The following is a 20,484-nucleotide window of genomic DNA, read 5'->3' as shown; positions in this document are numbered from 1 at the left end:
CTTGTGAAAACAATGAAACAATCCCCCAGATTTCAATAACAAACAAAAATAATATTTCAATTTTTCTGTCATCACTGTATATTAATTTCAAACAAACAATCATCACAGATGAAAATAATGTCTAACAATGGCATCCCTCACTACACGTCCAGTCAGTCTCTCATTCTGACAGAACCAGAGGTTGGTCTGGGTCTTCAGTAGTCATAGGAGCTGAGAAAAGAGGCTTGAAGCGTCCTTTGCCAAATAATAATGATGATGCCTATCAATCACTTCTCAAACGAGAAACTGAAGAGCAGGAGCACAGATACTCCAGAGGAACAAATCAAGCTGACCAAAGTGCAGCAAACCAAAGTGAAACTTCAGATCCGCCTCCTAAAATCAGGGCCTGAAAATGCTGCTCTCTCCTCCTCAAATGACAAAGAACCCTGAACATTCTTTTTTTTTTTTTTTTTTTTTCATATAAGACGTTTTCAAAATACCCACAATGCATTTGCATATTTGTTTTGTATTTGTTGTGGCTCAGATGGAGGCCATAAAAGAAATTATGAATGGAAGTGGATGTTTGTTATATTTGTGTTTTGTTTCAAAATAAAAAAAACACTTACAGTGACCCCATGTTGGCTCTTCTGCCTGTTGTTCTTTACATAGCTGTAGCCCACTGATGTGTCCTCCCATTTAGAGCACTTGCAATCCGGATTTGGTAATCTTGAAAACTGTGTATCTGGATCAGAGTGATCCAATCCAATGTTGCTTTGAAAAACCGGCATAAAAGTAAGACAGATTACCTGATCCTGGATAGCAAAAAATGGGATTTCCAAATCCGGATAATTTTGATCCAGATTAAATGTTTTGAACAACTGGCCCCAAGTGACGGATAAACACTATACTAACCCTAACTAACGGAGGGGAGGGGTCAGGGTGGACGGGAGGACCCCGCCTCGGGGGCCGGCTAGAGCATATTTAGATTATTAATTGATTAATTATTATCAATTAAAAAGGAGGAAAATAGGGTTTTGTGGACACAGAAATTAGCAAACAACCACAATTTTAGGACAGGTAACAAAGCCAGGTAACAGTAACTATATATAAACCTTTATAAGCTGTGACATGAAATGTGTTTTTTGGGGTCCAGACAAATTGTATCTGGTGGAAGAGGGGGCAAAATGGCTCTTTTGATAGTAAAGGTTGCAGACCCCTGCCCCAGATGACAGCTACCGATCACCGCCCCTGGCTCATGGACTGAATGGACCAAAAAGGAAGGCAACACCATCATGTCTCTTAGGGAAAGCAGCAGGCAGGATGGTGTGGGTATACTGTGATGTTATTAAAAGAAACTCATTTAGCCGAGTTCGTTTGTTTTCTGTTTGTTTTTCTACATCAGTTCTTGTTACACGCTCACACACAGTCCAGCCGGTGGCGGTAATGCACTTTTAAGCTAGTTTGCTAACCGCCAACAACACAACAGAAGAAGAAGAAGAAGAAGACGAAGAAGACGAAGAAGGAGGAGGACAGTTGTTAGCTAGCAGATGTGTTTGCTGTGCTAGCACATTAAATACACAGTGGCGTGTTTGAATGTCTCTGTTCACAGAGTGACAGTCTACTGTAAGGTAACGGTGTGTGTGCTCATTGTGTGGGTGTAGTGTAACGGGACGTGGAGGTGACATTGGCTGTTAACGTTAACACTGAAGGCTGCTGTCAAATCACATTTCCATACATAACAGTTCCATATCCGTGTACAGCTGTCACCCTCTCCACGTCCGCTCATGGTTGACCACAGCTCCTGTACTCTTGTTATCTTTTTAGTCTATATCGCATTTAGTTCCTTTGATGTCGTCAGTCGTGAATATAGTGTCATTCGTTTCAAATACTTCTAACGTTATGAATATATTTTCTAAAGCGTAGTAGTCTACTTATGCTTACGTTGTTAAGTGTATCTGTATTAACACAGACAGTGAATAAAACACAGTACAACAAAAGGAAATACTACACACACGCGCGCGCAGCACATATTGAACTGTAAAGGTGTTTTGCTCTCCTCTCCTGTAGTGGAAGCGGATGCTCTCTGTGCAGTGTTCCCTCCCCATGAGGCTGTCATCGGCTGTTTGAACTCCGGCTTGTGTGTCTGACAGCTGAGCAGGATGTCAGCCAGTGGGAACCAGTCCTGTCTGATGGGTGCAGAGGACACTGTCTCCCTCCTGGTAGGAACCTTGAAGTTCATTTTTAGTAATGCCATTTACAGCATAATAAAGATGAGAGTGCAACCCTGTTTCAAAACGAATTGGGACACGTTACATACTAATATAAATAAAAACAATGCAAACCATTGAAACCTCATGTGTAATTGAAAATAGCACAAAGACAACATGTTTTGTTGTTTTTGAAAATGATATCATTTAGAAGTTGATGCCAGCAACACGTTCAAAACACTTGCTACAGGGTCATGTTTCCCTCTCACCTCTCGCACCTCTTTTGTTGCACTCTTTGACTCTTCAGACCACAGGACAGTTTTCCACTTGGCCTCAGTCCATCTTAAATGAGAGTGGGCCCAGAGAAGTCAGCAGTGAGTCTGGATCTCTTTTTTCTCTTTGCATGGTAGAGTTCCAACTGTCGTTTGTGGATGCAGTGATGAACTGTGCTCACAGACAATGTGTTTTGAGCCCATGCACTGACTTCCACTACAGAATTTGTCTGTTTTTAATGAACATCACATGTTGTTGTGGCTGTGGCTAGAGTAGAGTGGGTTGTCCTCCATTCGAGAGATCGGCGGTTCGATCCCCAGCTCCCCCAAGTGTCCTTGGGCAAGACACTGAACCCTGAATTGCTCCGAATTCTGCACATAACTGTGTTAATGTGGTGTGAATGGTTAGATTAGATGGTATGTAGATGTTCACTGCCATCAGTGTGAATGTCTGTGTGAATGTGACAAGTAGTGTGAAAGCGCCTTGAGTAGTCAGAAGACTAGAAAGGCGCTGTAGAAGTACAAGTCCATTTACCAACATCCAATAATGGTTTTCAGCCTTGTCGCTTACATACAGAAATGTCTTTGTATTCTCTGAATCTATTCTGAATCACTATTATGTACAGTAGATGATGAAATCCCCAAATTCTTTTTACCTGAGAAAAAATATTCTTAAGCTGTGTCACTATTTTTCAGTGCGGTCTTTCACAGAGTGGGGAACTTTACTTCAGAAAGACTCTTTTTATACCCCATCATGTCACTAACCTGTTCATTCATTGTGAGATGTTCCACCAGCTGTTTTCTTTTAGCATTTCACAACTTTTCCACTCTTTTGCTGCCACTGTCCTGACTCCTTTGAAACGTGGTTCTGGCATCAAATTTAAAATGGTCATATCATTTTCAAAAAACAATGAAATTGTTCAGTTTCAATATTTGATATGTTCTCTCTGTACTATTTTTAATTAAATGTGGGGTTTCGATGATTTGCAAACCATCCCATTCTGACTGTATTTACATTTTTCACAGCCTCCCAATTGTTTTGGAAACTGGGTTGTATAAGGGAATGAACAATAAACACAAGTAGTTTGTGTTTTGAAGGATTGAATTTAATGAAGGCTGAATAGACTGAGAATAAATCTTTTAATTCACTGTAATGTTACCACACCTTAAAAGTCTATAAACTACACTGGAGATAAAAAAAAAATAGAATTATTAATACTTTTTTACTGTTTTTTGATAGAATATTCACTGTGTCTACACCACTGCTGTACAACCATGTTTTTGTAAATAACCAAGGCACTTCAACAACTACAATGGAGATCTAAATCCTATAGAGAATCTCTGGAAAATCCTTGGTAACAAAGTAATGTGTAAGAAACCCTCTCCAGTTAGTGAACTGTGGAAGAGACTGAGTCAGAATGGACCCAGATCAAACCAGAGCAGTGTGAGAAACTAGTGATGTCCTGTGAGTGCAGATGTGCTGAAGTCATTCAAAGCTGTGGCCTCTACACTTCCTGTTCATTTTTGAATCCTAGAGAAGAAAACATTGTTGAAATCTTCTCTTCTGACACAATGAACACTGTTCTCTCATTTTGATCACTGTGTTTTTCACTAAATAAAGGTTTTTGTTGTTGATGTGCCTTGGTTATTTTTTAAAAACATGTTAGTACAGCAGTGGTATAGACACAGGATATTCTATCAAATCATGGACAATAGAAAATAACAGTATTTCAAAATAAATCAAGTATTAATACTATGTTCTCTAATTTTGATCTCCTGTGTATATGTCGACTTTGACCATTCCATTTGATTGTATTGGCTGTCTTGTATGCCATGTGCTTCTTTCTATATATAGGCTTCATATTATACATACATATTATACACACATATATTATATATACTTACTTACTATACTTGCCAATTCAAACCTGCTCTGTGTCATTGCAATAATGTGGGCAGTGTGTGCAGAGTTTGGCTATCCTCCGTGGGGGAGATTCCTGCCAAAATTGGATCCTGTTTTGATATATAAATTCAGGTTCATGTACCCGTCGTTTCACCTAAATCACACAAAAAACTCATCACACTAATGCTGTTATACGCTTTGAGCAATGCCTCTTGGTTTTATTGCTCATAATTTCAGATGTATACCCCTATAACTTGTCCTTCAAATCCACTACAATTGGGGTGAATATAAAATGGGTTCATGCTGCTCTAATTATATACAAATTGGATACAAACATGATTCATATCTCCAGCTACGTTGCAGCTTTTAATCACAAATGTCTCCAAAGCCATTAGGAATCATCCTCCGGTAAACATGAATGTCTGTTCAAACTTTTGTGTTAATCCATGCAGTAGCTGTTGAGATGGTTCACTCCGGCCAGTTCACTCATATTTTGACCTCTCTGTCTTGGTCCACAGGTGTGTGTGTTTCATGCGTGGGAGGAATGGGCAGGTCTTGGTCAGTTGGCGGACTATCTGAGTGTTTTGGAGTACCTGCTGTGGGTCTTCACCCCCCTGGCTGTCGTCTTCATCCTGCCCTGGCTCATCGTCATCCTCCTTTACCTCTCTATCCTCTTCCTTCATGTCTACAAGGTATGCAAACACTTTATTATCTGTGCCATAGCCTGGAGGGAATCAAGCATTCGGTCATAGGAGTTGTCAAATGTGCCTTAGCATGTAGGATGCATTTCCATTCACATCCCCTACAACGGTGGAGCAACGCAGACACACCGTCTAATACAAAACTCTCTGTTGCTGTTGTCGACCGCTTTTATTTTTTCAGGGCCGTTACCAAAAGCGGTTATTAGCAATTAATGAGACTTATAACCGGTATTTAATTGATCTTATACTGAGTCAAATATAGTCAAATAGATTTCAAGAGTAAAAAGTAGTATTTTGCCTCCATAAACTGCTGGATAGGGGTTGGACCCTATTCTTCTGTGGAGTTGCCGAGGGTGTGAGGCGCCAGGCGGGTGTGGGGATACTCACAAACCCCCGGCTGAGCGCCGCGGTGTTGGCGTTCACCCCGGTGGAAGAGAGGGTTGCCTCCTTACGCCTGCGGGTGGTAGGGGGGAAAACTCTGATTGTTGTTTGTGCATATGCACCGAACAGCAGTTCAGAGTATTCTGCCTTCTTGGAGACCCTGAATGGAGTCCTGCAAGGGGCTCCAGTAGGGGACTCCATAGTTCTGCTGGGAGACTTCAACGCCCACGTGGGCAATGATGGAGACACCTGGAGAGGCGTGATTGGGAGGAACGGCTTCCCTGATCTGAATCCGAGCGGCCGTCTGTTATTAGACTTCTGTGCTAGTCATGGATTGTCTATAACTAACACCATGTCCGAACATAAGGATGCTTATAAGTGTACGTGGTACCAGAGCACCCTAGGCCAAAGGTCGATGATCGATTTTGTGATCGTATCATCTGATCTGAGGCCGTATGTTTTGGACACTCGAGTGAAGAGAGAGGCAGAGCTGTCTACTGATCATCATCTGGTGATGAGTTGGGTCAGAGGATGGGGGAAGATTCTAGACAGACCAGGTAAGCCCAAACGAGTAGTGCAGGTGAACTGGGAACGTCTAGAGGAGGCCCCTGTCCGAGAGATCTTTAACTCACACCTCCGGCGGAGCTTTTCTGGCATCCCTGTGGAGGTTGGGGGCATTGAACCGGAGTGGGCAATTTTCAAAGCTTCCATTACTGAAGCTGCAGCAGTGAGCTGTGGCCCCAAAGTCTTAGGTGCCTCAAGGGGCGGTAACCCTCGAACACCGTGGTGGACACCGGTGGTCAGGGAAGCTGAAGAAGGAGCCCTTCCGGGGGATATGTTATCCCAGAAGACTCCGGAGGCAGTTGCAAGGTACCGACGGGCCAGAAGGGCTGCAGCCTCTGCTGTCTCAGAGGCAAAGCAGCGGGTGTGGGGGGAGTTCGGAGAAGTCACTGAGAAGGACTTTCGGGCGGCACCAAGGTGCTTCTGGAAAACCATTCGACACCTCAGGAGGGGAAAACGCGGAACCGTCCAAGCTGTTTACAGTAAGGACGGGATGTTGGTGACCTCAGCTGATGAGGTAATCGGGCAGCGGAAGGAGCACTTTGAGGAACTCCTTTTGTAGAGGCAGAGCTGGAGGCTGATGGGGAATCATTGTCAATATCTCTGGCGGAAGTCACTGAGGTAGTCAAACAACTCCACAGTGGCAAAGCCCCAGGGATTGATGAGATTCGTCCAGAAATGCTGAAAGTTTTGGGTTTGGAGAGGCTGTCTTGGTTGTCTCTTCAACATTGCGTGGAACTTTGGGACAGTGCCAAGGGAGGGGAAGACCGGGGTGGTGGTTCCCCTATTTAAAAAGGGGGACCAGAGGGTGTGTGCTCACACTACTCAGCCTCCCTGGTAAAGTCTACTCCAAGGTGCTGGAATGGAGGGTTCGTCCTATAATCAAATCTCAGATTGAAAAGGAAAATGCGGATTTCGTCCTGGACGTGGAACAACGGACCAGCTCTTCACTCTCGCAAGGATCCTGTAGGGGGCCTGGGAGTATGCCCATCCAGTCTACATGTGCTTTGTGGATCTGGAGAAGGCAGATGAGTCCCTCAGGAGATACTGTGGGAGGTGCTGTGGGAGTATGGGTTGAGGGGGTCACTTCTGTGGGCCATCCAATCTCTGTACACCCAGCGAGAGCTGTGTTCCGGATCCTCGGCAGTAAGTCAGATTCGTTCCCAGTGGGGGTCGGCCTCCGCCAGGGGGGCGCTTTGTTACCAATCCTGTTTGTGATTTTCACGGACAGGATATCGAGGTGTAGTCGTGGTGGGGAGGGGTTGCAGTTCGGTGGGCTGAGGATCTCGTCTCTGCTTTTTGCATATGATGTGGTCCTGATGGCATCGTCGGTCAGTGACCTTTAGCACTCACTGGATTGGTTCGCAGCCGAGTGTGAAACGGCTGGGATGAGGATCAGCATCTCTAAATCTGAGGCCATGGCTCTCAGCAGGAAACTGGTGGATTGCTTACTCCAGGTAGGGAATGAGTCCTTACCCCAAGAGAAGTAGTTCAAGTACCTCATGTTCACAAGTTAGGGGACAATGGAGCGTGAGTTTGGCCGGAGAATCGGAGCAGCGGGTGCGGTGTTGCAGCCGCTCTACCGCACCGTAGACGAAAAGAGAGCTGAGCCAGAAGGCAAAGCTCTTGATCTACCGGTCAATCTTCATTCCTACCCTCACCTATGGTCATGAAAGCTGGATCACGCCTCAAGCTAGGCATACGCTAGATGACGTTAGCAGTTACTATCTATGAGTAAGGTAGCCAGCCTACCTCCATGTAGCGTGTACTCCATGATGTTTATCGATGAGAGAAGACAGGGGCGCGTTCACAAGAATCTGGTGCACACACACTGACGAGAACTCGATGGGAGGGAGCAGAGGAGCTCGGTGGTAGAGGGGGAGGGGCGTGAGAGTTGTAAACATTCAAAATTTGACTGAGTCAACTCGATCTACCAGACTTGCCGACTGGCAAGGAGAAAAATATGCAAAAAAACTGTATGAATATCAACCAGATTATTAAAACTGAAACTATTCTGTTTTTCTCATTTGGGAAAAAAAAGCACCAGTGCGCCCAAGCAGCACTAAGCCGCTGTTCACAAGTTCTAATATCAAAATTAGAAGCTTAAATCCCTATCTGACACAGCACCGTCCTCATAACCGGGTTAAAGAGTAACCACCCGCACGGGATGCTCTAAGAAGTAAGCAAATGTACCCGCAAGGAGACCGTGATCATTTCATTGGTCAGCACTACACCTGGAATCCTATTGGTTGAGGATTTTTGATAGGGTTGTCACACAAAAACTCGAAGCGCACAGCAGAAATCCACAAGCAGACAACTCGAGAGCACACATAAACAGTGTGAGTGTGAGGAGAAGAGCTGAAGTTGGGAGCAGGAAATCTGTGCGTGCAACAACAAATCTAAGTGCGATCAACAATATGTTGCAGAAAAAATGTGAATGCATAAGAAACTATATGAGCAAAAGAAGGAGCCATTTGTAGACGAGGGTAGAGTTTGAAGGAGAGTGATACATCTGAACGTGAAATCAGTGAATAATGCGCTCAAACTGAAAGACCATGTTCTAGAATAAAGAAAGCAAAATATCTCCATATCAGATTCATTTAAAGACTGTAGCAGCACCAGGCTTGATACACCAGAGAGATTAAAAGCACATTTTGGTCGGCCTTAAGAGTACTGTTGTACAAAAATCACCTAATTATCATCTCTTCAGAACATACAACATACTTTGTTATTTTTAACTTTGGTTCATCATTGTCAGACTGTCAGTTAATAGTCTGCAGAGTTCCTTATTCTCTCTATTCATAATGCCATTGTTTGGAACATCTATAGAAGGATTTTGTTCGATCTATTGTTAGGTCGGTTAAATGATGAGAAAAAGGGATGAGCATCCCTCACCCTCCCGGTGGCCATTAATTAAACCATGATGGAGACCAACAGCCATTCAATTGCAAAATAAACGTTAAAATTCTTCACTAATGCAGCTGTTAAAGAGCAGAGTGCACCTCCTCCTTCATGTTATTCCCTATAACGCCCTCTGTGGTCCACAGTGAAGAACTGTGGCCATATCTGTAATGGTCCTGACTCCTTTCTCATGTTTACCTACATTAAGTCTGAGCATTTGCAAGAGGGATGTATAAGAAGAGAATAACAATGAGCTTCTGCAACCCTAACCAGATCTGTTATTGACAGTCATGTCCAGTCACAGTGGAGAAATGAAACTAAAAAAAGATGAATATTAGGATTAGGACATTAGATTAGAACTATTGAAATAAGATTGCGGTTCTGTTATTCTTTCTTGTTTTTGAGTCACTCCAAACCTGATCTTTTTTGATGCTTTCTTCTAACAGAGGAAGAATCAGCTGAGGGAAGCCTACTGCAACAACCTGTGGGATGGAGCCAGGAAGACCCTTGCTACTCTGTGGGATGGACATGGAGCCATATGGCATGGTAAGACACAATGGGCTTCATTTCAAGTGCATTGAGCTCTCAGGACCACATTACTGATCCATTTTTATAGGATAAAATGTATGCCTCATGTACTCTGACCTGCGTACTAGGTTATGAGATCCACGGGATGGACAAGATCCCTGACAAAGGACCAGCACTGATAGTGTACTATCATGGAGCCATTCCCATCGACTACTATTACTTTCTGGCCAATGTTATCCTGCAGAAGGGACGGCCCTGCCACTCTGTGGCTGATCACTTACTCTTCAAGATCCCAGGTACTCTCACTGTTTCACACATGCACACACACATGCATGCACAAACCAATCTCTGCTAGTCTCATCATATGTGCTGTGTATGTTTTGTTTACCTTTCATTTTGTTGTTTTTAAGATTTTCTTTTACACAACTTAGGGCCATAGACTGTATAAAAGACGTAGCATCTCAGTCAAGGTCCGTTCTCTCAACCTTTTTACGGGAACAGGAGTCCATTTTTAAAATTTTGTAACAGGAACAGGATTTAGAGAACAGGAGGTTAGAGACTGACACGGCAGGTCAGTCTCTAGCAGAGTCGAGTGCAGGCACTCCCGTGTCAGTCTAGTGGAAAACACACCAATTCTGAGAGTGAGGTGCAGCCAGCATTTATGATTTAAACTGATATTCAGCACAGTTCCACGCTCATAGACTGTAAAAACACCGACGCTCACAGCCTGAATCCTCCCGCTGCTCCAGCTTAGCATCTAGTGTTTGTGCCATCGATAGTACACTATATTCAAGTCATGGTGCAAGTGCGGCTATTTAATTAGCAAAACAGAGCTAACGTTAACATGTTGTGAAACCATCTGTTTGTACGGTTGATCGAAGAGCAAACCATCTTGTCATTTATGGAAACACCACCACACGAATGACCACAGTCCAGGTCGAGATGAGTTAGCATGCTAATGATGCTAATTCTGACAACTAGCCTCCGCGGAGAAGTGAGGGCACGCCCCTAATTATCCATAAACTTTAACCTCAAATAAAATAAAAACTAGCCTGGTACGCATAAAAAATTCACCCCCCTCAGTGTTGTCATGGAGATATGACGTAAACAAACAGACTATAATGTTTTTTTGTCCCAGGCCTTAAACAGGTTTAATGATGCTGTGAAAACGGCCTGTTTTAACATGGGGGTCAATGAGAAACTGCTTTATTGTGCAAACTGCTCCTACTGCAGTTGTTGGCACTTCTGTATGGGATCAACCAGAAAGTCGCTGTGGTGGGGGGGGGGCTTGGTTAAGGCTTAACTAAAAACAAAAAGTTGAAACTTGGCATCTCCGACTTTATCTTTAAAATTCCAAAGCAGCGGTGGAAATAATAGTGGGCCAGAAACCCTGTGATTCCATCTACTCTAGAAACATTTGTTGTTGGTGCTGTCAGGTGGCACAGTGAAGTCAGCCCCTGGAACCTTACTGTTCACCTCTGTATGTCAAGGAGTTCAATGACAGCAAGTTGTGATTGCTTGGGGTCCACCGTGTCAGAACCACAGCGAGGTCACCTAATGTGACATCGTAACCATCTGTTTTTTCCTCACATTTTAAGATGCTGCTAAATCAGATTTTATTTCCTTCAGCCCTCGGCTCTTTCTTATTCTACTGTATCCTTACTCTATGTCATCCTGTCTCGTTCCTCCAGGTTTCAAGTTGCTGTTGGAGGTGTTCAGTGTGATCCATGGTCCTCAGGAGGAGTGTGTGCGGGCTCTGAAGAATGGTCACCTGCTGGGCATTTCTCCAGGAGGAGTGCGGGAGGCTCTGTTCAGCGATGAGACCTACCCTCTTCTGTGGGGCAAACGAAAAGGCTTCGCCCAGGTCGCCATTGACTCTCAAGTGGTGCGTTGTTGTTCTTGAAATGTACTTTCACTGTCTGTGAGTGCTTTTGTTCAAGTTTCAGCCTGGAGTGCATAACATCCTAGATTATATCCACATTGTAGAGTTCACTTTGCATTGCAGTGTTTCCCAATACACTAGCAGGATGCAGGGGCAGTTTATCCCCCTCTCTGAGTCTTAACTGAACGATGGATGTGGACATGCTGCATTAACCATTTTCATGTCACTTGTTAAAAACTGTTGTTTCCGCAAATTAACATAAATCTGTTTCATTAGTTCATTTTAAGAAAAAAATGTCTACGTTGTAATATTGTTTAATTTCTGTTAATTGTTTGGAAATACTGTCTGAAAATCACTTGTAATTTGAGTTTCCTGGCATAATTACATACCGCAAATACAAACAAGTGTCACATGTTTTAGTGGGTGACATGTAAACGCAGCTGACCAGCAGAAGTGGATTAGAAGTCTGATGACACAGGCGTTTGGGCAGAACTGTAATGTCACATTCAAATTTAAGAGGCAATTCATTATAAGATGACACTGTGGTCATATTGTAAATTGTCACACTGCAAACAGCCAGCTAAACATGGGCTGGGCAGTATGGCCAACACCTGTTATTATTTATGCCACATTCATTACCCTCACTGTCATTACCCCTTTCTTGTTTAGTTTTTTTTGTTTTCATTTTCATGTCATTGAAACGTCTCTGGGTCACTGAAAAGCGCTATATAAATAAAATGAATTATTATTTATTATCAGATATACTGTAGGTCATTTCATAAGTCGATAGGGATGTATATCAGGATATAGCATGTTTTCTGATTTATATACCATCTATATAAAAATAAGCACGTCTGTTTTTGTAATCAAGATTAACATGAACAGCGTGCAATGATCAGAACCTAAAGTGTCGACTAGATGATTTAAATATTACAGCTAACGCGGTTCGGCTGCTGGTTTTTCCACATCGTGATAGAAGTTGTATTGAAAAATAAATTCAATGGACATTTTTGCATTGTTTCGGTGGTTATGTCAGGGCTAGATATGAGGATTTTGTTTGTCGAACCAAAACCGCAATCTACAAATAATATTCCCTCAAGTATTTCAGGGAACATTTTCTGCGAATTTTGAGTAATGTGTCAGTTTAGACGCATTCAAATTTCATTCATTTCTCACAGCGTGTCTGGATTGTTGCGAATAACTGAACTAAATAGAATAAATAATGTTACTTCACTCCTACATTAAACTTAACAGGTGTCATAATGTGCTGTCTGAACATATTTATTAGAATTCTGCAGTGTAGAAAGCACTTTTCTAATCTTCTCTTTCTCTTGCCTTCTCTTTCTTTCAGCCAGTAATTCCAATGTTTACTCAAAATTTGCGGGAAGGCTTCAGATCTCTGGGAACACTCAGTAAGTGTAGAAGAACCTTCTAATCACAAAGACAGCACCACCAAGCTGATGGTGTCCCGGATGGACACACAACTTCATGTTCACAAAGGTCACAGCTGTGGAAGCAGCTGTATGGAGAGCGTTGTGACACATGAAAAGATAGTTGGGGATAATCGTCCAGTCCAACAGACAATAGAGCAGCTCATGTATCAAGCTTTGATACACACATAATACTTGTGAGTAGGATACATCCAGTGTCACAGCATGGCTCAAAGGCTGCGCCAAAGTAGGGAGAACAAATGCTGGCTGCTGAGAAAAGAGAGTGACTCAATGAGGGAGGTATTTATAGGGCAGAGCACACTGCAATCAGCTCTCCATGAAGCACCTGCAAAACACAACAGGAAAAGAAACAGGGACACCTACTGCCCAAGGCTCTGCTTCAGAGAGTGGGTTTGATTTCCAGGGATTTATTGTTATGTGCAAAACAATTACAAGAACAAGCCCTTGGAGCCTCCTTCCAACAGTGCTCATTAAATATGTAAGTCAAAGCAAAAATGACAATCTAAGACATAGTAGCATCAATTTAAGGCTAAAATAGAAACATAATAAATCACAAAAAGTAATAACTATAAACTGGGTAGACAGTATTTGCTTATGAATAAACTAAATGTAAACAGGTATGTAGTGAATGTACATGCACAATGACAAGTAAGTAACAAAAGTGTCAAGTGATGAGTAGTGCTGTCGTAGTGAAGGGATTTGCCCTGTGCTGATTCAGGGTGGTTTAAAAGTGCAGAATGATGTGTTGCTGCACCTGAACATGATTTTTTCGGTCGATGCACATAGAATGGGAAACTTTTAGCTGTCGGATGTTAGTAGACGGGACTGCAGGTTCCCAATTAGCCTCATCAGCAGCAGAGACAGAGTTGTGTATAAGATGAGGACGTGTTTATATGAATGTATTATTGGAACAAATCAACTGAGCACCTGTTACATCTGTAGACAATAGTCACACGTGCATCAGTAAATTTGAAGTCACAGAAAAATGCTAAAACTTGCAACAGCAGTTACACAAATTCTTCATTGGTGCACAAATCCTATTCTACAAATCCCAAATCAAGAATCTCATACGCTCAGTTTGTGCTACGCTTGCTGCTGCAGTCGGTGTAAAACATTCACACTCCCTTATCAAAAAACATGAAGTACAGGACAAAATTTGCAGTCAGGATGTGAATTCATGCAATGAGAGATGCGACATGGGAGGGAGTAGTGTGAAGAGTGACAGGTTGTGGTGATGGATGGGTCGGACAAACACAGGACTTTTACCTGGGAGAGTGGAGTCAGTGGAGTCTGTGTGGAGTGGGCGATGACTTTTTAAAGATTACACACATTAACTTTCGTGCGTAACACCCCTTAGTTCTCAAGTTCTCAACTAAAGCCATGAACATAAGGATTTGAACCCAAATCAAAAACGTTTCCAAACCGAAGAAACCTGAACAAGAAATGTTAGCTTTGTTTCTTTGTAATGGGGCTCCCAGAGCGTTCAAAAGTGACGCCGTGGAGTCTGTTGCTGTGTGAATAGATGATAACGGCCTTCTGAACCTACTACTTGGTATAGCAGGCTCCTTCTAACCCATATCTGGGACAATGATGGCAAAAAAAGTGTTAGCTTTCTGTTCACATCAATGTTGTAGCATATCATTGATTTCTTTACTGAGTAGCATTGTAATAAGCGGGATAATGTAGAGTGAGCGGGTCATTACTGTGAATTAAACTGTGGTGGAATTGGGTGCACAGGATGCAGCTCCTCCATCACCCTTTCAGGGTTTGAATTAGCAGTAATGACTGGCTTGCTCTCCGTTAGCCTTACATAACGTCCTTCAGTGGGGAGTGTGCTGACCGGACTCAGGTGGATATGGATCTGTATAGTTCAGTCTCTGTCTTTCAGGACTCTTCCGCTGGATCTATGAGAGGTTCCGTCTCCCCATAGCTCCTGTTTATGGTGGATTTCCTGTCAAGTTCCGGACCTTCCTTGGTGACCCCATCCCCTATGAGCCCAACATGAACGCTGCAGAGCTGGCAGACAAAGTCAGTGAGCTCCTTCTCTCTTTCTAGGACTTTCTTTTCTCTTTCTCTCTTTTTATTTTTCTCTTTCTCTCTTTTATGTTTCTTCCTTTCTTTTGTTCTTTCTCTTTTGTATGTATTTCTTTCTTTCTCTCTCATTTTTGTCTTTCTTTATCTGTTTTTATGTGTTTCTTTCTCTCTTTGTGTTTCTTTCTCTTTTTTTATGTCTTTCTCTCTCTCTCTCTCTTTTGTCTTTGTTTCTCTCTCTTTCTTATGTCTAGCTTTCCCCTTCTCTTTCTTTCTCCCTCTTTTTATGTCTTTCTCTCTTTTTTGTCTTCCGCTCTCTCTCTCTTTCTCTCTTTTCATGTCTTTCTTTCTCTCTCACTTTGTTATGTCTCTCTTTTTTATGTCTTTCTTTCTTTCCCCTTCTCTTTTTTATGTCTTCCGTTCTCTCTCTCTTTCATTCACAGTCCATTTAGAAAGACTGTTAACTCTGTTGGTAAATACCATTGTCCAGGTGTCATGGAGGCACAGCCCACGTTGATGCTTCTTAAACTGCTCATCAGCACTGTTGTGGGGACAGTTAGAGGGGTGTCCTGCAGGATGTCTGTAATACTCTGAGCACTAAACACATTCATTCATACGCAGTGCTGTTGCTCCGCAGGTGCACCAGGCAGTTCAGGCTCTGATAGACCAGCACCAGCAGATCCCAGGGAACATCCTGAGGGCCTTGTTGGAGAGATTCCGCACCAAGCACAAAGAGCATTAACATCAGCAGCACAACAGCAGAGACTAAGTATCCAGTGTGTGACCAAGGGCACGTGTTATTGGCTCAGAGGGCTACAGTGTGCACAGGTCCGGTGGCCTAATGTTGGAATATTTGCACAGCTTTCTTCACTGCTTCCAAACAACACTGACTTGCGTGCTGAGGGTCCTTTTCCATTAATGTTCTTTGTATCGCATGTTTCTGCTGTGTTTCCTTGCGTGCAATGATCCCTTTTCCATCTGCTGAATCTGTTTAAAGCTACACTGGTGTTGTGATACAGTACAGGACTCTATGATAATCATACCTCAAAAACCAATGAAAATGTAATTCTTTTTTCCTTGTGTTACGACATCTTTGTCTTAACTCTTGTAGGGTGTGGTCAGTTAAAGATGGATCTCAGGACCGTGGGCTGATTGCTTGGTTTATCTTCGGGTTAGATGTAATTGGTCGTTGTAGATGTTCTCACTTTAAATATATGGGAATCAGGCAATTTCTTCACTGAAAATTGTGATACAAGTACGTTTGTCAGCAAGAGATTCCCAGTGTTAGTTAGGTTGATACATTAGAGTGACTGTGCAGTAGGGCGGCCTCCTGAAAGTCAGAGATTGGAATCGTCAGTCGGAGACCCCTCAGTGGACTGAGATTCTTTAAGTCCAGCAGTTGTTGCAGTCGCCTCTTGTGTCGTAGTTCTGAGTCGGGTATAACCCTACTATACAGACAATTGCTTGTAATGATGTACATTTACATCACTGTGAGTTCACGCAGCAGTTTCACTTGACTTAGAGCAAAAAGTGGAGCACACTAATTCCTCGTAACAGGCCGCAGGGTTAGACTGGACAGGCAGAGCAGCCAGAGCTGAACCCAGTGGGTAAGGTCGACCTACTATAAAAGGCTATTTGGTTGTCGTTTCTCTGAAGTTGCATTTACACGTATGAACCAGTATCATAGTTTCCTCCAGTACATACCAGACGCTGGTCTAAGGTTACAGGAGTAGGACGACATGATGTAAATGAGATTAACCTGTATATATAGTCTCTCACACTCACTCTCTCTCTCTCACACACACACACACACACACACACACACACACACACACACACACACACACACACACACACACACACACACACACACACACACACACACACACACACACACACACACACACACACACACACACACACACACACACACACACACACACACACACACACACACACACACACACACACACACACACACACACACACACACACACACACACACACACACACAAGCAGCATTCTGTATTATCAACACAATATCATTATATTGACTGTACACATACATTCCGGTGGTTTTCCCATAGAATGGACATTCCCATCCAATTGTGTGTGTGTGTGTGTGCAGCTGGGGTGGGGCCGCCGCCGCGTACACCTGGGTGAATACATTGCGGGGCTTAAAGTTCTCAGGCACCGCGACTGTTTTCAGGAGTAGAGCTGTTTTAAATTCATATAATACCCCTGATATCACACTGGTTGAATGAATGACAGATAAAGTTGATTGAAAAAAAAAGTGTGCCACAGGAGCCAGGGACAGAATCTAAACAAACAAGGAGGACAGCAGTGAAGCAGGCGGCCAGTGGAGGGAGAGGGAAGTTTTAGACCTCATTAGTGTTTGGGGGGACACTTTGGTGCAGGCTTACTATATACTTTACCAGTTGCCTTTGCCATGTTGGCTCGATTAATTGAGAAAATAACTGATGAAAATAATCATTAGTTGCAGGCGTACAATAGATGAAAGACATTAATGACCATTTTAGCCTTTTAGCCCTCCTCAAATCCTGTGTCAGGAGTGAGAGCCAAAGGCTTTCTCACCAAAGGGTTTCACTTTGGAGTATTTCTAAGAAACATTCTTTAAAACTACCAGTGTGGAGAATCTAACAAAGTGTGCTCACTGAAGCTGTTCAGAGAAAGCTCAGATTTGGTGACAGGTCTTCACTTCAGATTCATAAATAAGTTAACTGGTTCAATTTAAAGTCATTATCCATCAGATTTAAGATTTTCTAGCGTCCTCTGTGTCAGTAAGATGTAACTGCAGGTGAGCCTGTTCTTTCAGACTCTCCATCTTGTTTATATGCACTTCTGCACTTGGATCAGTTTTTTGTTCCTTTTTCTTTTGACTTGAAGTTGAATGGTCTTCTTTCTCTGTCTGATGATCCTCCATTGTGAGTCAGCAGTAATGAAATGGACCTGTTCAGACACGAGAGTGAGCCTGACTCATAACTTGGAAGTTCCCTATTTCCGACAAGTGAAGGCAGCATGACCAGCAGTAATGAGCTCCACCTGCAGACCAACCTCCGTCAGCAGTCACTAACATGGAGGCTTATTTACATCTAGAGAGACAGACACTCAAATGAAGGTCTTTCATTAGTGGGTCACATGATCAGTCACCATTGTTTTAACTCACTCTGTGATAGAAACTTAAAAGACAATTAAGTAGATGAAAGTCTTACGGATTATATCTTTAATGTTTAAAATTGATGGAGTGGCCTTTTCAAACAGCCTTCCCTACACCATCATGATGCATCATTGAGTACTTTTTTAAAGTCTCCCTCCCCTCAAAAAAGTGTTTTCTTCTGTTAGTGTCCTCTGAAGTGTCTGACACTGACTTCCTAAAAGCTTCCAAACAAAAGAAACTAAGAAAAGATGCTACCTACACTTAACCATTCTGATACATCTGCTAGTCACTGATTTCCGTGACAACATATCCCCCAAACTATAACTTAGTTGCAGATGGGGGGGGGGGGGGGCTCTGTGAGTTGGCCATCCACCTGCACGGCTACCCGAGTTTGCCCAAGGGGCTGTGCAGCCCTGCCGACTACTGTATGAAACCGGCTCAAACACGTGCGCCATTGGCTAACTCTCTCTGACGTTTAGCCATCCTGATCGCACTTTTTCACCAGTCAGCCTTGGGTAAAAGCTAGATCGTAGTCACAGAAGAGTTTAGAGCGCTCAGCAGTGGGCGGGGCGAGGCCAGATTCAGAATTCTGGATCAGGGAACAGACTGAAACTGAGCCTTTCATGTGTGCTCTTACAACCATCAGTGCGCTCACAAACTCACTGTATTTATCCTGTTACTGAACATACTCTTAATAGTGTGCATGTAGTACCTGTATATAAATATTGTGATTCAATGAAATGGTTTTGCACAGTCGTCAAAGTGTCACTGCCAACTCTGATTTCTTCCTTTTTTAAAGACGCCCAAGTGTGTTTCCAGTGATGTCTTCTGTGCATTGGTTGCCTTTTTTCCATATTTATGTTGTTTTGAGATGATCTAACTTGTATTTTTAAATTATGTCAATATATAAATGTTGCACTTTTAAATACTGAGATCCACTTCAACCTGTTAATAAATCTATTTTATTAAGATGTTCCATGTGAATTCCTTTCTACTGTTTAGTCTGTCAAAAGTGTGTGAGAGAGAGAGAACGAGAGAGAGTAAAATGTGGTCCTGGAGGAAGGAGTGAAGGGTGTCTTTGCTCCACCTGATTTGGCCTCCTGTCTGGTCTGATCCTGCGTATAGAAGAGCAGACCCCCACAGAGTAGTTTAAAATCCCCTGGGGAAGTCATGCTGCAAAGCTGCAGTTCATGCTGTACAGAAGATTTAATTCCAGGCTGAGGGAGCAGAGTAGTGTGCTAAAGTCCCCCCTGGGAGCCAAAACATGTGCTAAAGTCCCCCCTGGGAGCCAAAACGTGTGCTAAAGTCCCCCCTGGGAGCCAAAACATGTGCTAAAGTGCCCTCTAGGAGCCAAAACATGTGATAAAGTCCCCCCTGGGAGCCAAAACGTGTGCTAAAGTCCCCCCTGGGAGCCAAAACATGTGCTAAAGTGCCCTCTAGGAGCCAAAACATGTGCTAAAGTCCCCCCTGGGAGCCAAAACATGTGCTAAAGTCCCCCCTGGGAGCCAAAACGTGTGCTAAAGTCCCCCCTGGGAGCCAAAACATGTGCTAAAGTGCCCTCTAGGAGCCAAAACATGTGCTAAAGTCCCCCCTGGGAGCCAAAACATGTACTAAAGTCCCCCCTGGGAGCCAAAACGTGTGCTAAAGTCCCCCCTGGGAGCCAAAACATGTGCTAAAGTGCACCCTGGGGGCCAAAACGTGTGTTAAAGTGTCCTCTTCAGTGGTGAGGACGTGCTATATGTTGCCTTTTTTTCCCTTTTCGCCCCTGCCCTTCAAAAAAATCTGTGCATGCCACTGTTCTGAGTGTTTGTTTGGCCAGTATATCCACCTGCTCATTTCCCTCCACACCACCATGAGCAGGAACCCAAACGAAGCGTGTATAGGCTACCCTACATTTCCATCTTGTACGTTATAAGCATTTCAGTGATCATATCTGTTCAAAATGATGATCTGCCACAGTGTTCGCCTGTTGGTGCTGGAAAACTGTCAGATGACATTGACTGTCATTTATTTCTTCCTTCTTTATCCACTGTAGGCCAGTATATTCCCAATAGTTCATCCTCAACCTTTTCAAACATGTAAACATAAACGTTCTAAATGTGTCCTAGTTTATTTCATGTTGCTCAGTATGTGTTTTAATGGAATTCCATTAAAAAGGTATATACTGACATGTACTCTTAGTATAATTCACTCACTGGATCACAGCGGTGCACCTGCACACCCTGTACCAAAATCTGAGCCATCGGTGAATGTTAACCCTGAGTCTGGGAAATGCTAATCCAAATAGTTCTGGACTCTCCGCCACACTGGAAATTGCTCGGACTTGTCCTTCGATTCCTGCTGAATGTTGGGGTCTACATACACCTGACAAGGGGAATAACCAGGAGGAATGGAAGACATTGAAACTGTGGGGTTGTGATTTCATTTACATATTCCTATGCTTTCTGCCTTTGTAAACCCCGCCCCAAACTTAAAACACAGGGGCAGCATTGGATCAGTGTAAGAGTGA

The 20,484-nt window shown here is 43.2% G+C and overlaps 1 protein-coding gene across 1 annotated transcript; it reads left to right on the top strand.

The window, feature by feature from the left end:
• The first annotated feature begins 1,526 nt into the window (after nucleotides 1-1,526).
• On the top strand, nucleotides 1,527-18,800 carry tmem68 (transmembrane protein 68). Its single transcript, XM_083927785.1, has 9 exons — nucleotides 1,527-1,607; nucleotides 2,047-2,198; nucleotides 4,880-5,053; nucleotides 9,352-9,451; nucleotides 9,562-9,729; nucleotides 11,125-11,318; nucleotides 12,667-12,727; nucleotides 14,655-14,794; nucleotides 15,435-18,800. Exons 2-9 carry the CDS (start codon nucleotides 2,139-2,141, stop codon nucleotides 15,537-15,539), a joined length of 1,002 nt encoding a protein of 333 aa, XP_083783911.1. The 5' UTR covers nucleotides 1,527-1,607; nucleotides 2,047-2,138; the 3' UTR covers nucleotides 15,540-18,800.
• Nucleotides 18,801-20,484: the final 1,684 nt, after the last annotated feature.

Source organism: Echiichthys vipera, assembly GCF_963691815.1.
Source record: "Echiichthys vipera genome assembly, chromosome: 15".
Taxonomy (NCBI): domain Eukaryota; kingdom Metazoa; phylum Chordata; class Actinopteri; order Perciformes; family Trachinidae; genus Echiichthys; species Echiichthys vipera.
The sequence above is the reverse complement of the archived record's forward strand: the minus strand, read 5'-3'. Positions and strand labels throughout refer to the sequence as shown.

Excerpts from the sequence above, each read along its gene's own strand:
- tmem68 (XM_083927785.1), top strand. The coding sequence starts at position 2,139 with ATGTCAGCCAGTGGGAACCAGTCCTGTCTGATGGGTGCAGAGGACACT. Across the intron at positions 2,199-4,879 it reads AGGACACTGTCTCCCTCCTG|GTGTGTGTGTTTCATGCGTG; the intron begins GTAGGAACCTTG and ends CTTGGTCCACAG. Across the intron at positions 9,730-11,124 it reads CTTACTCTTCAAGATCCCAG|GTTTCAAGTTGCTGTTGGAG; the intron begins GTACTCTCACTG and ends TCGTTCCTCCAG.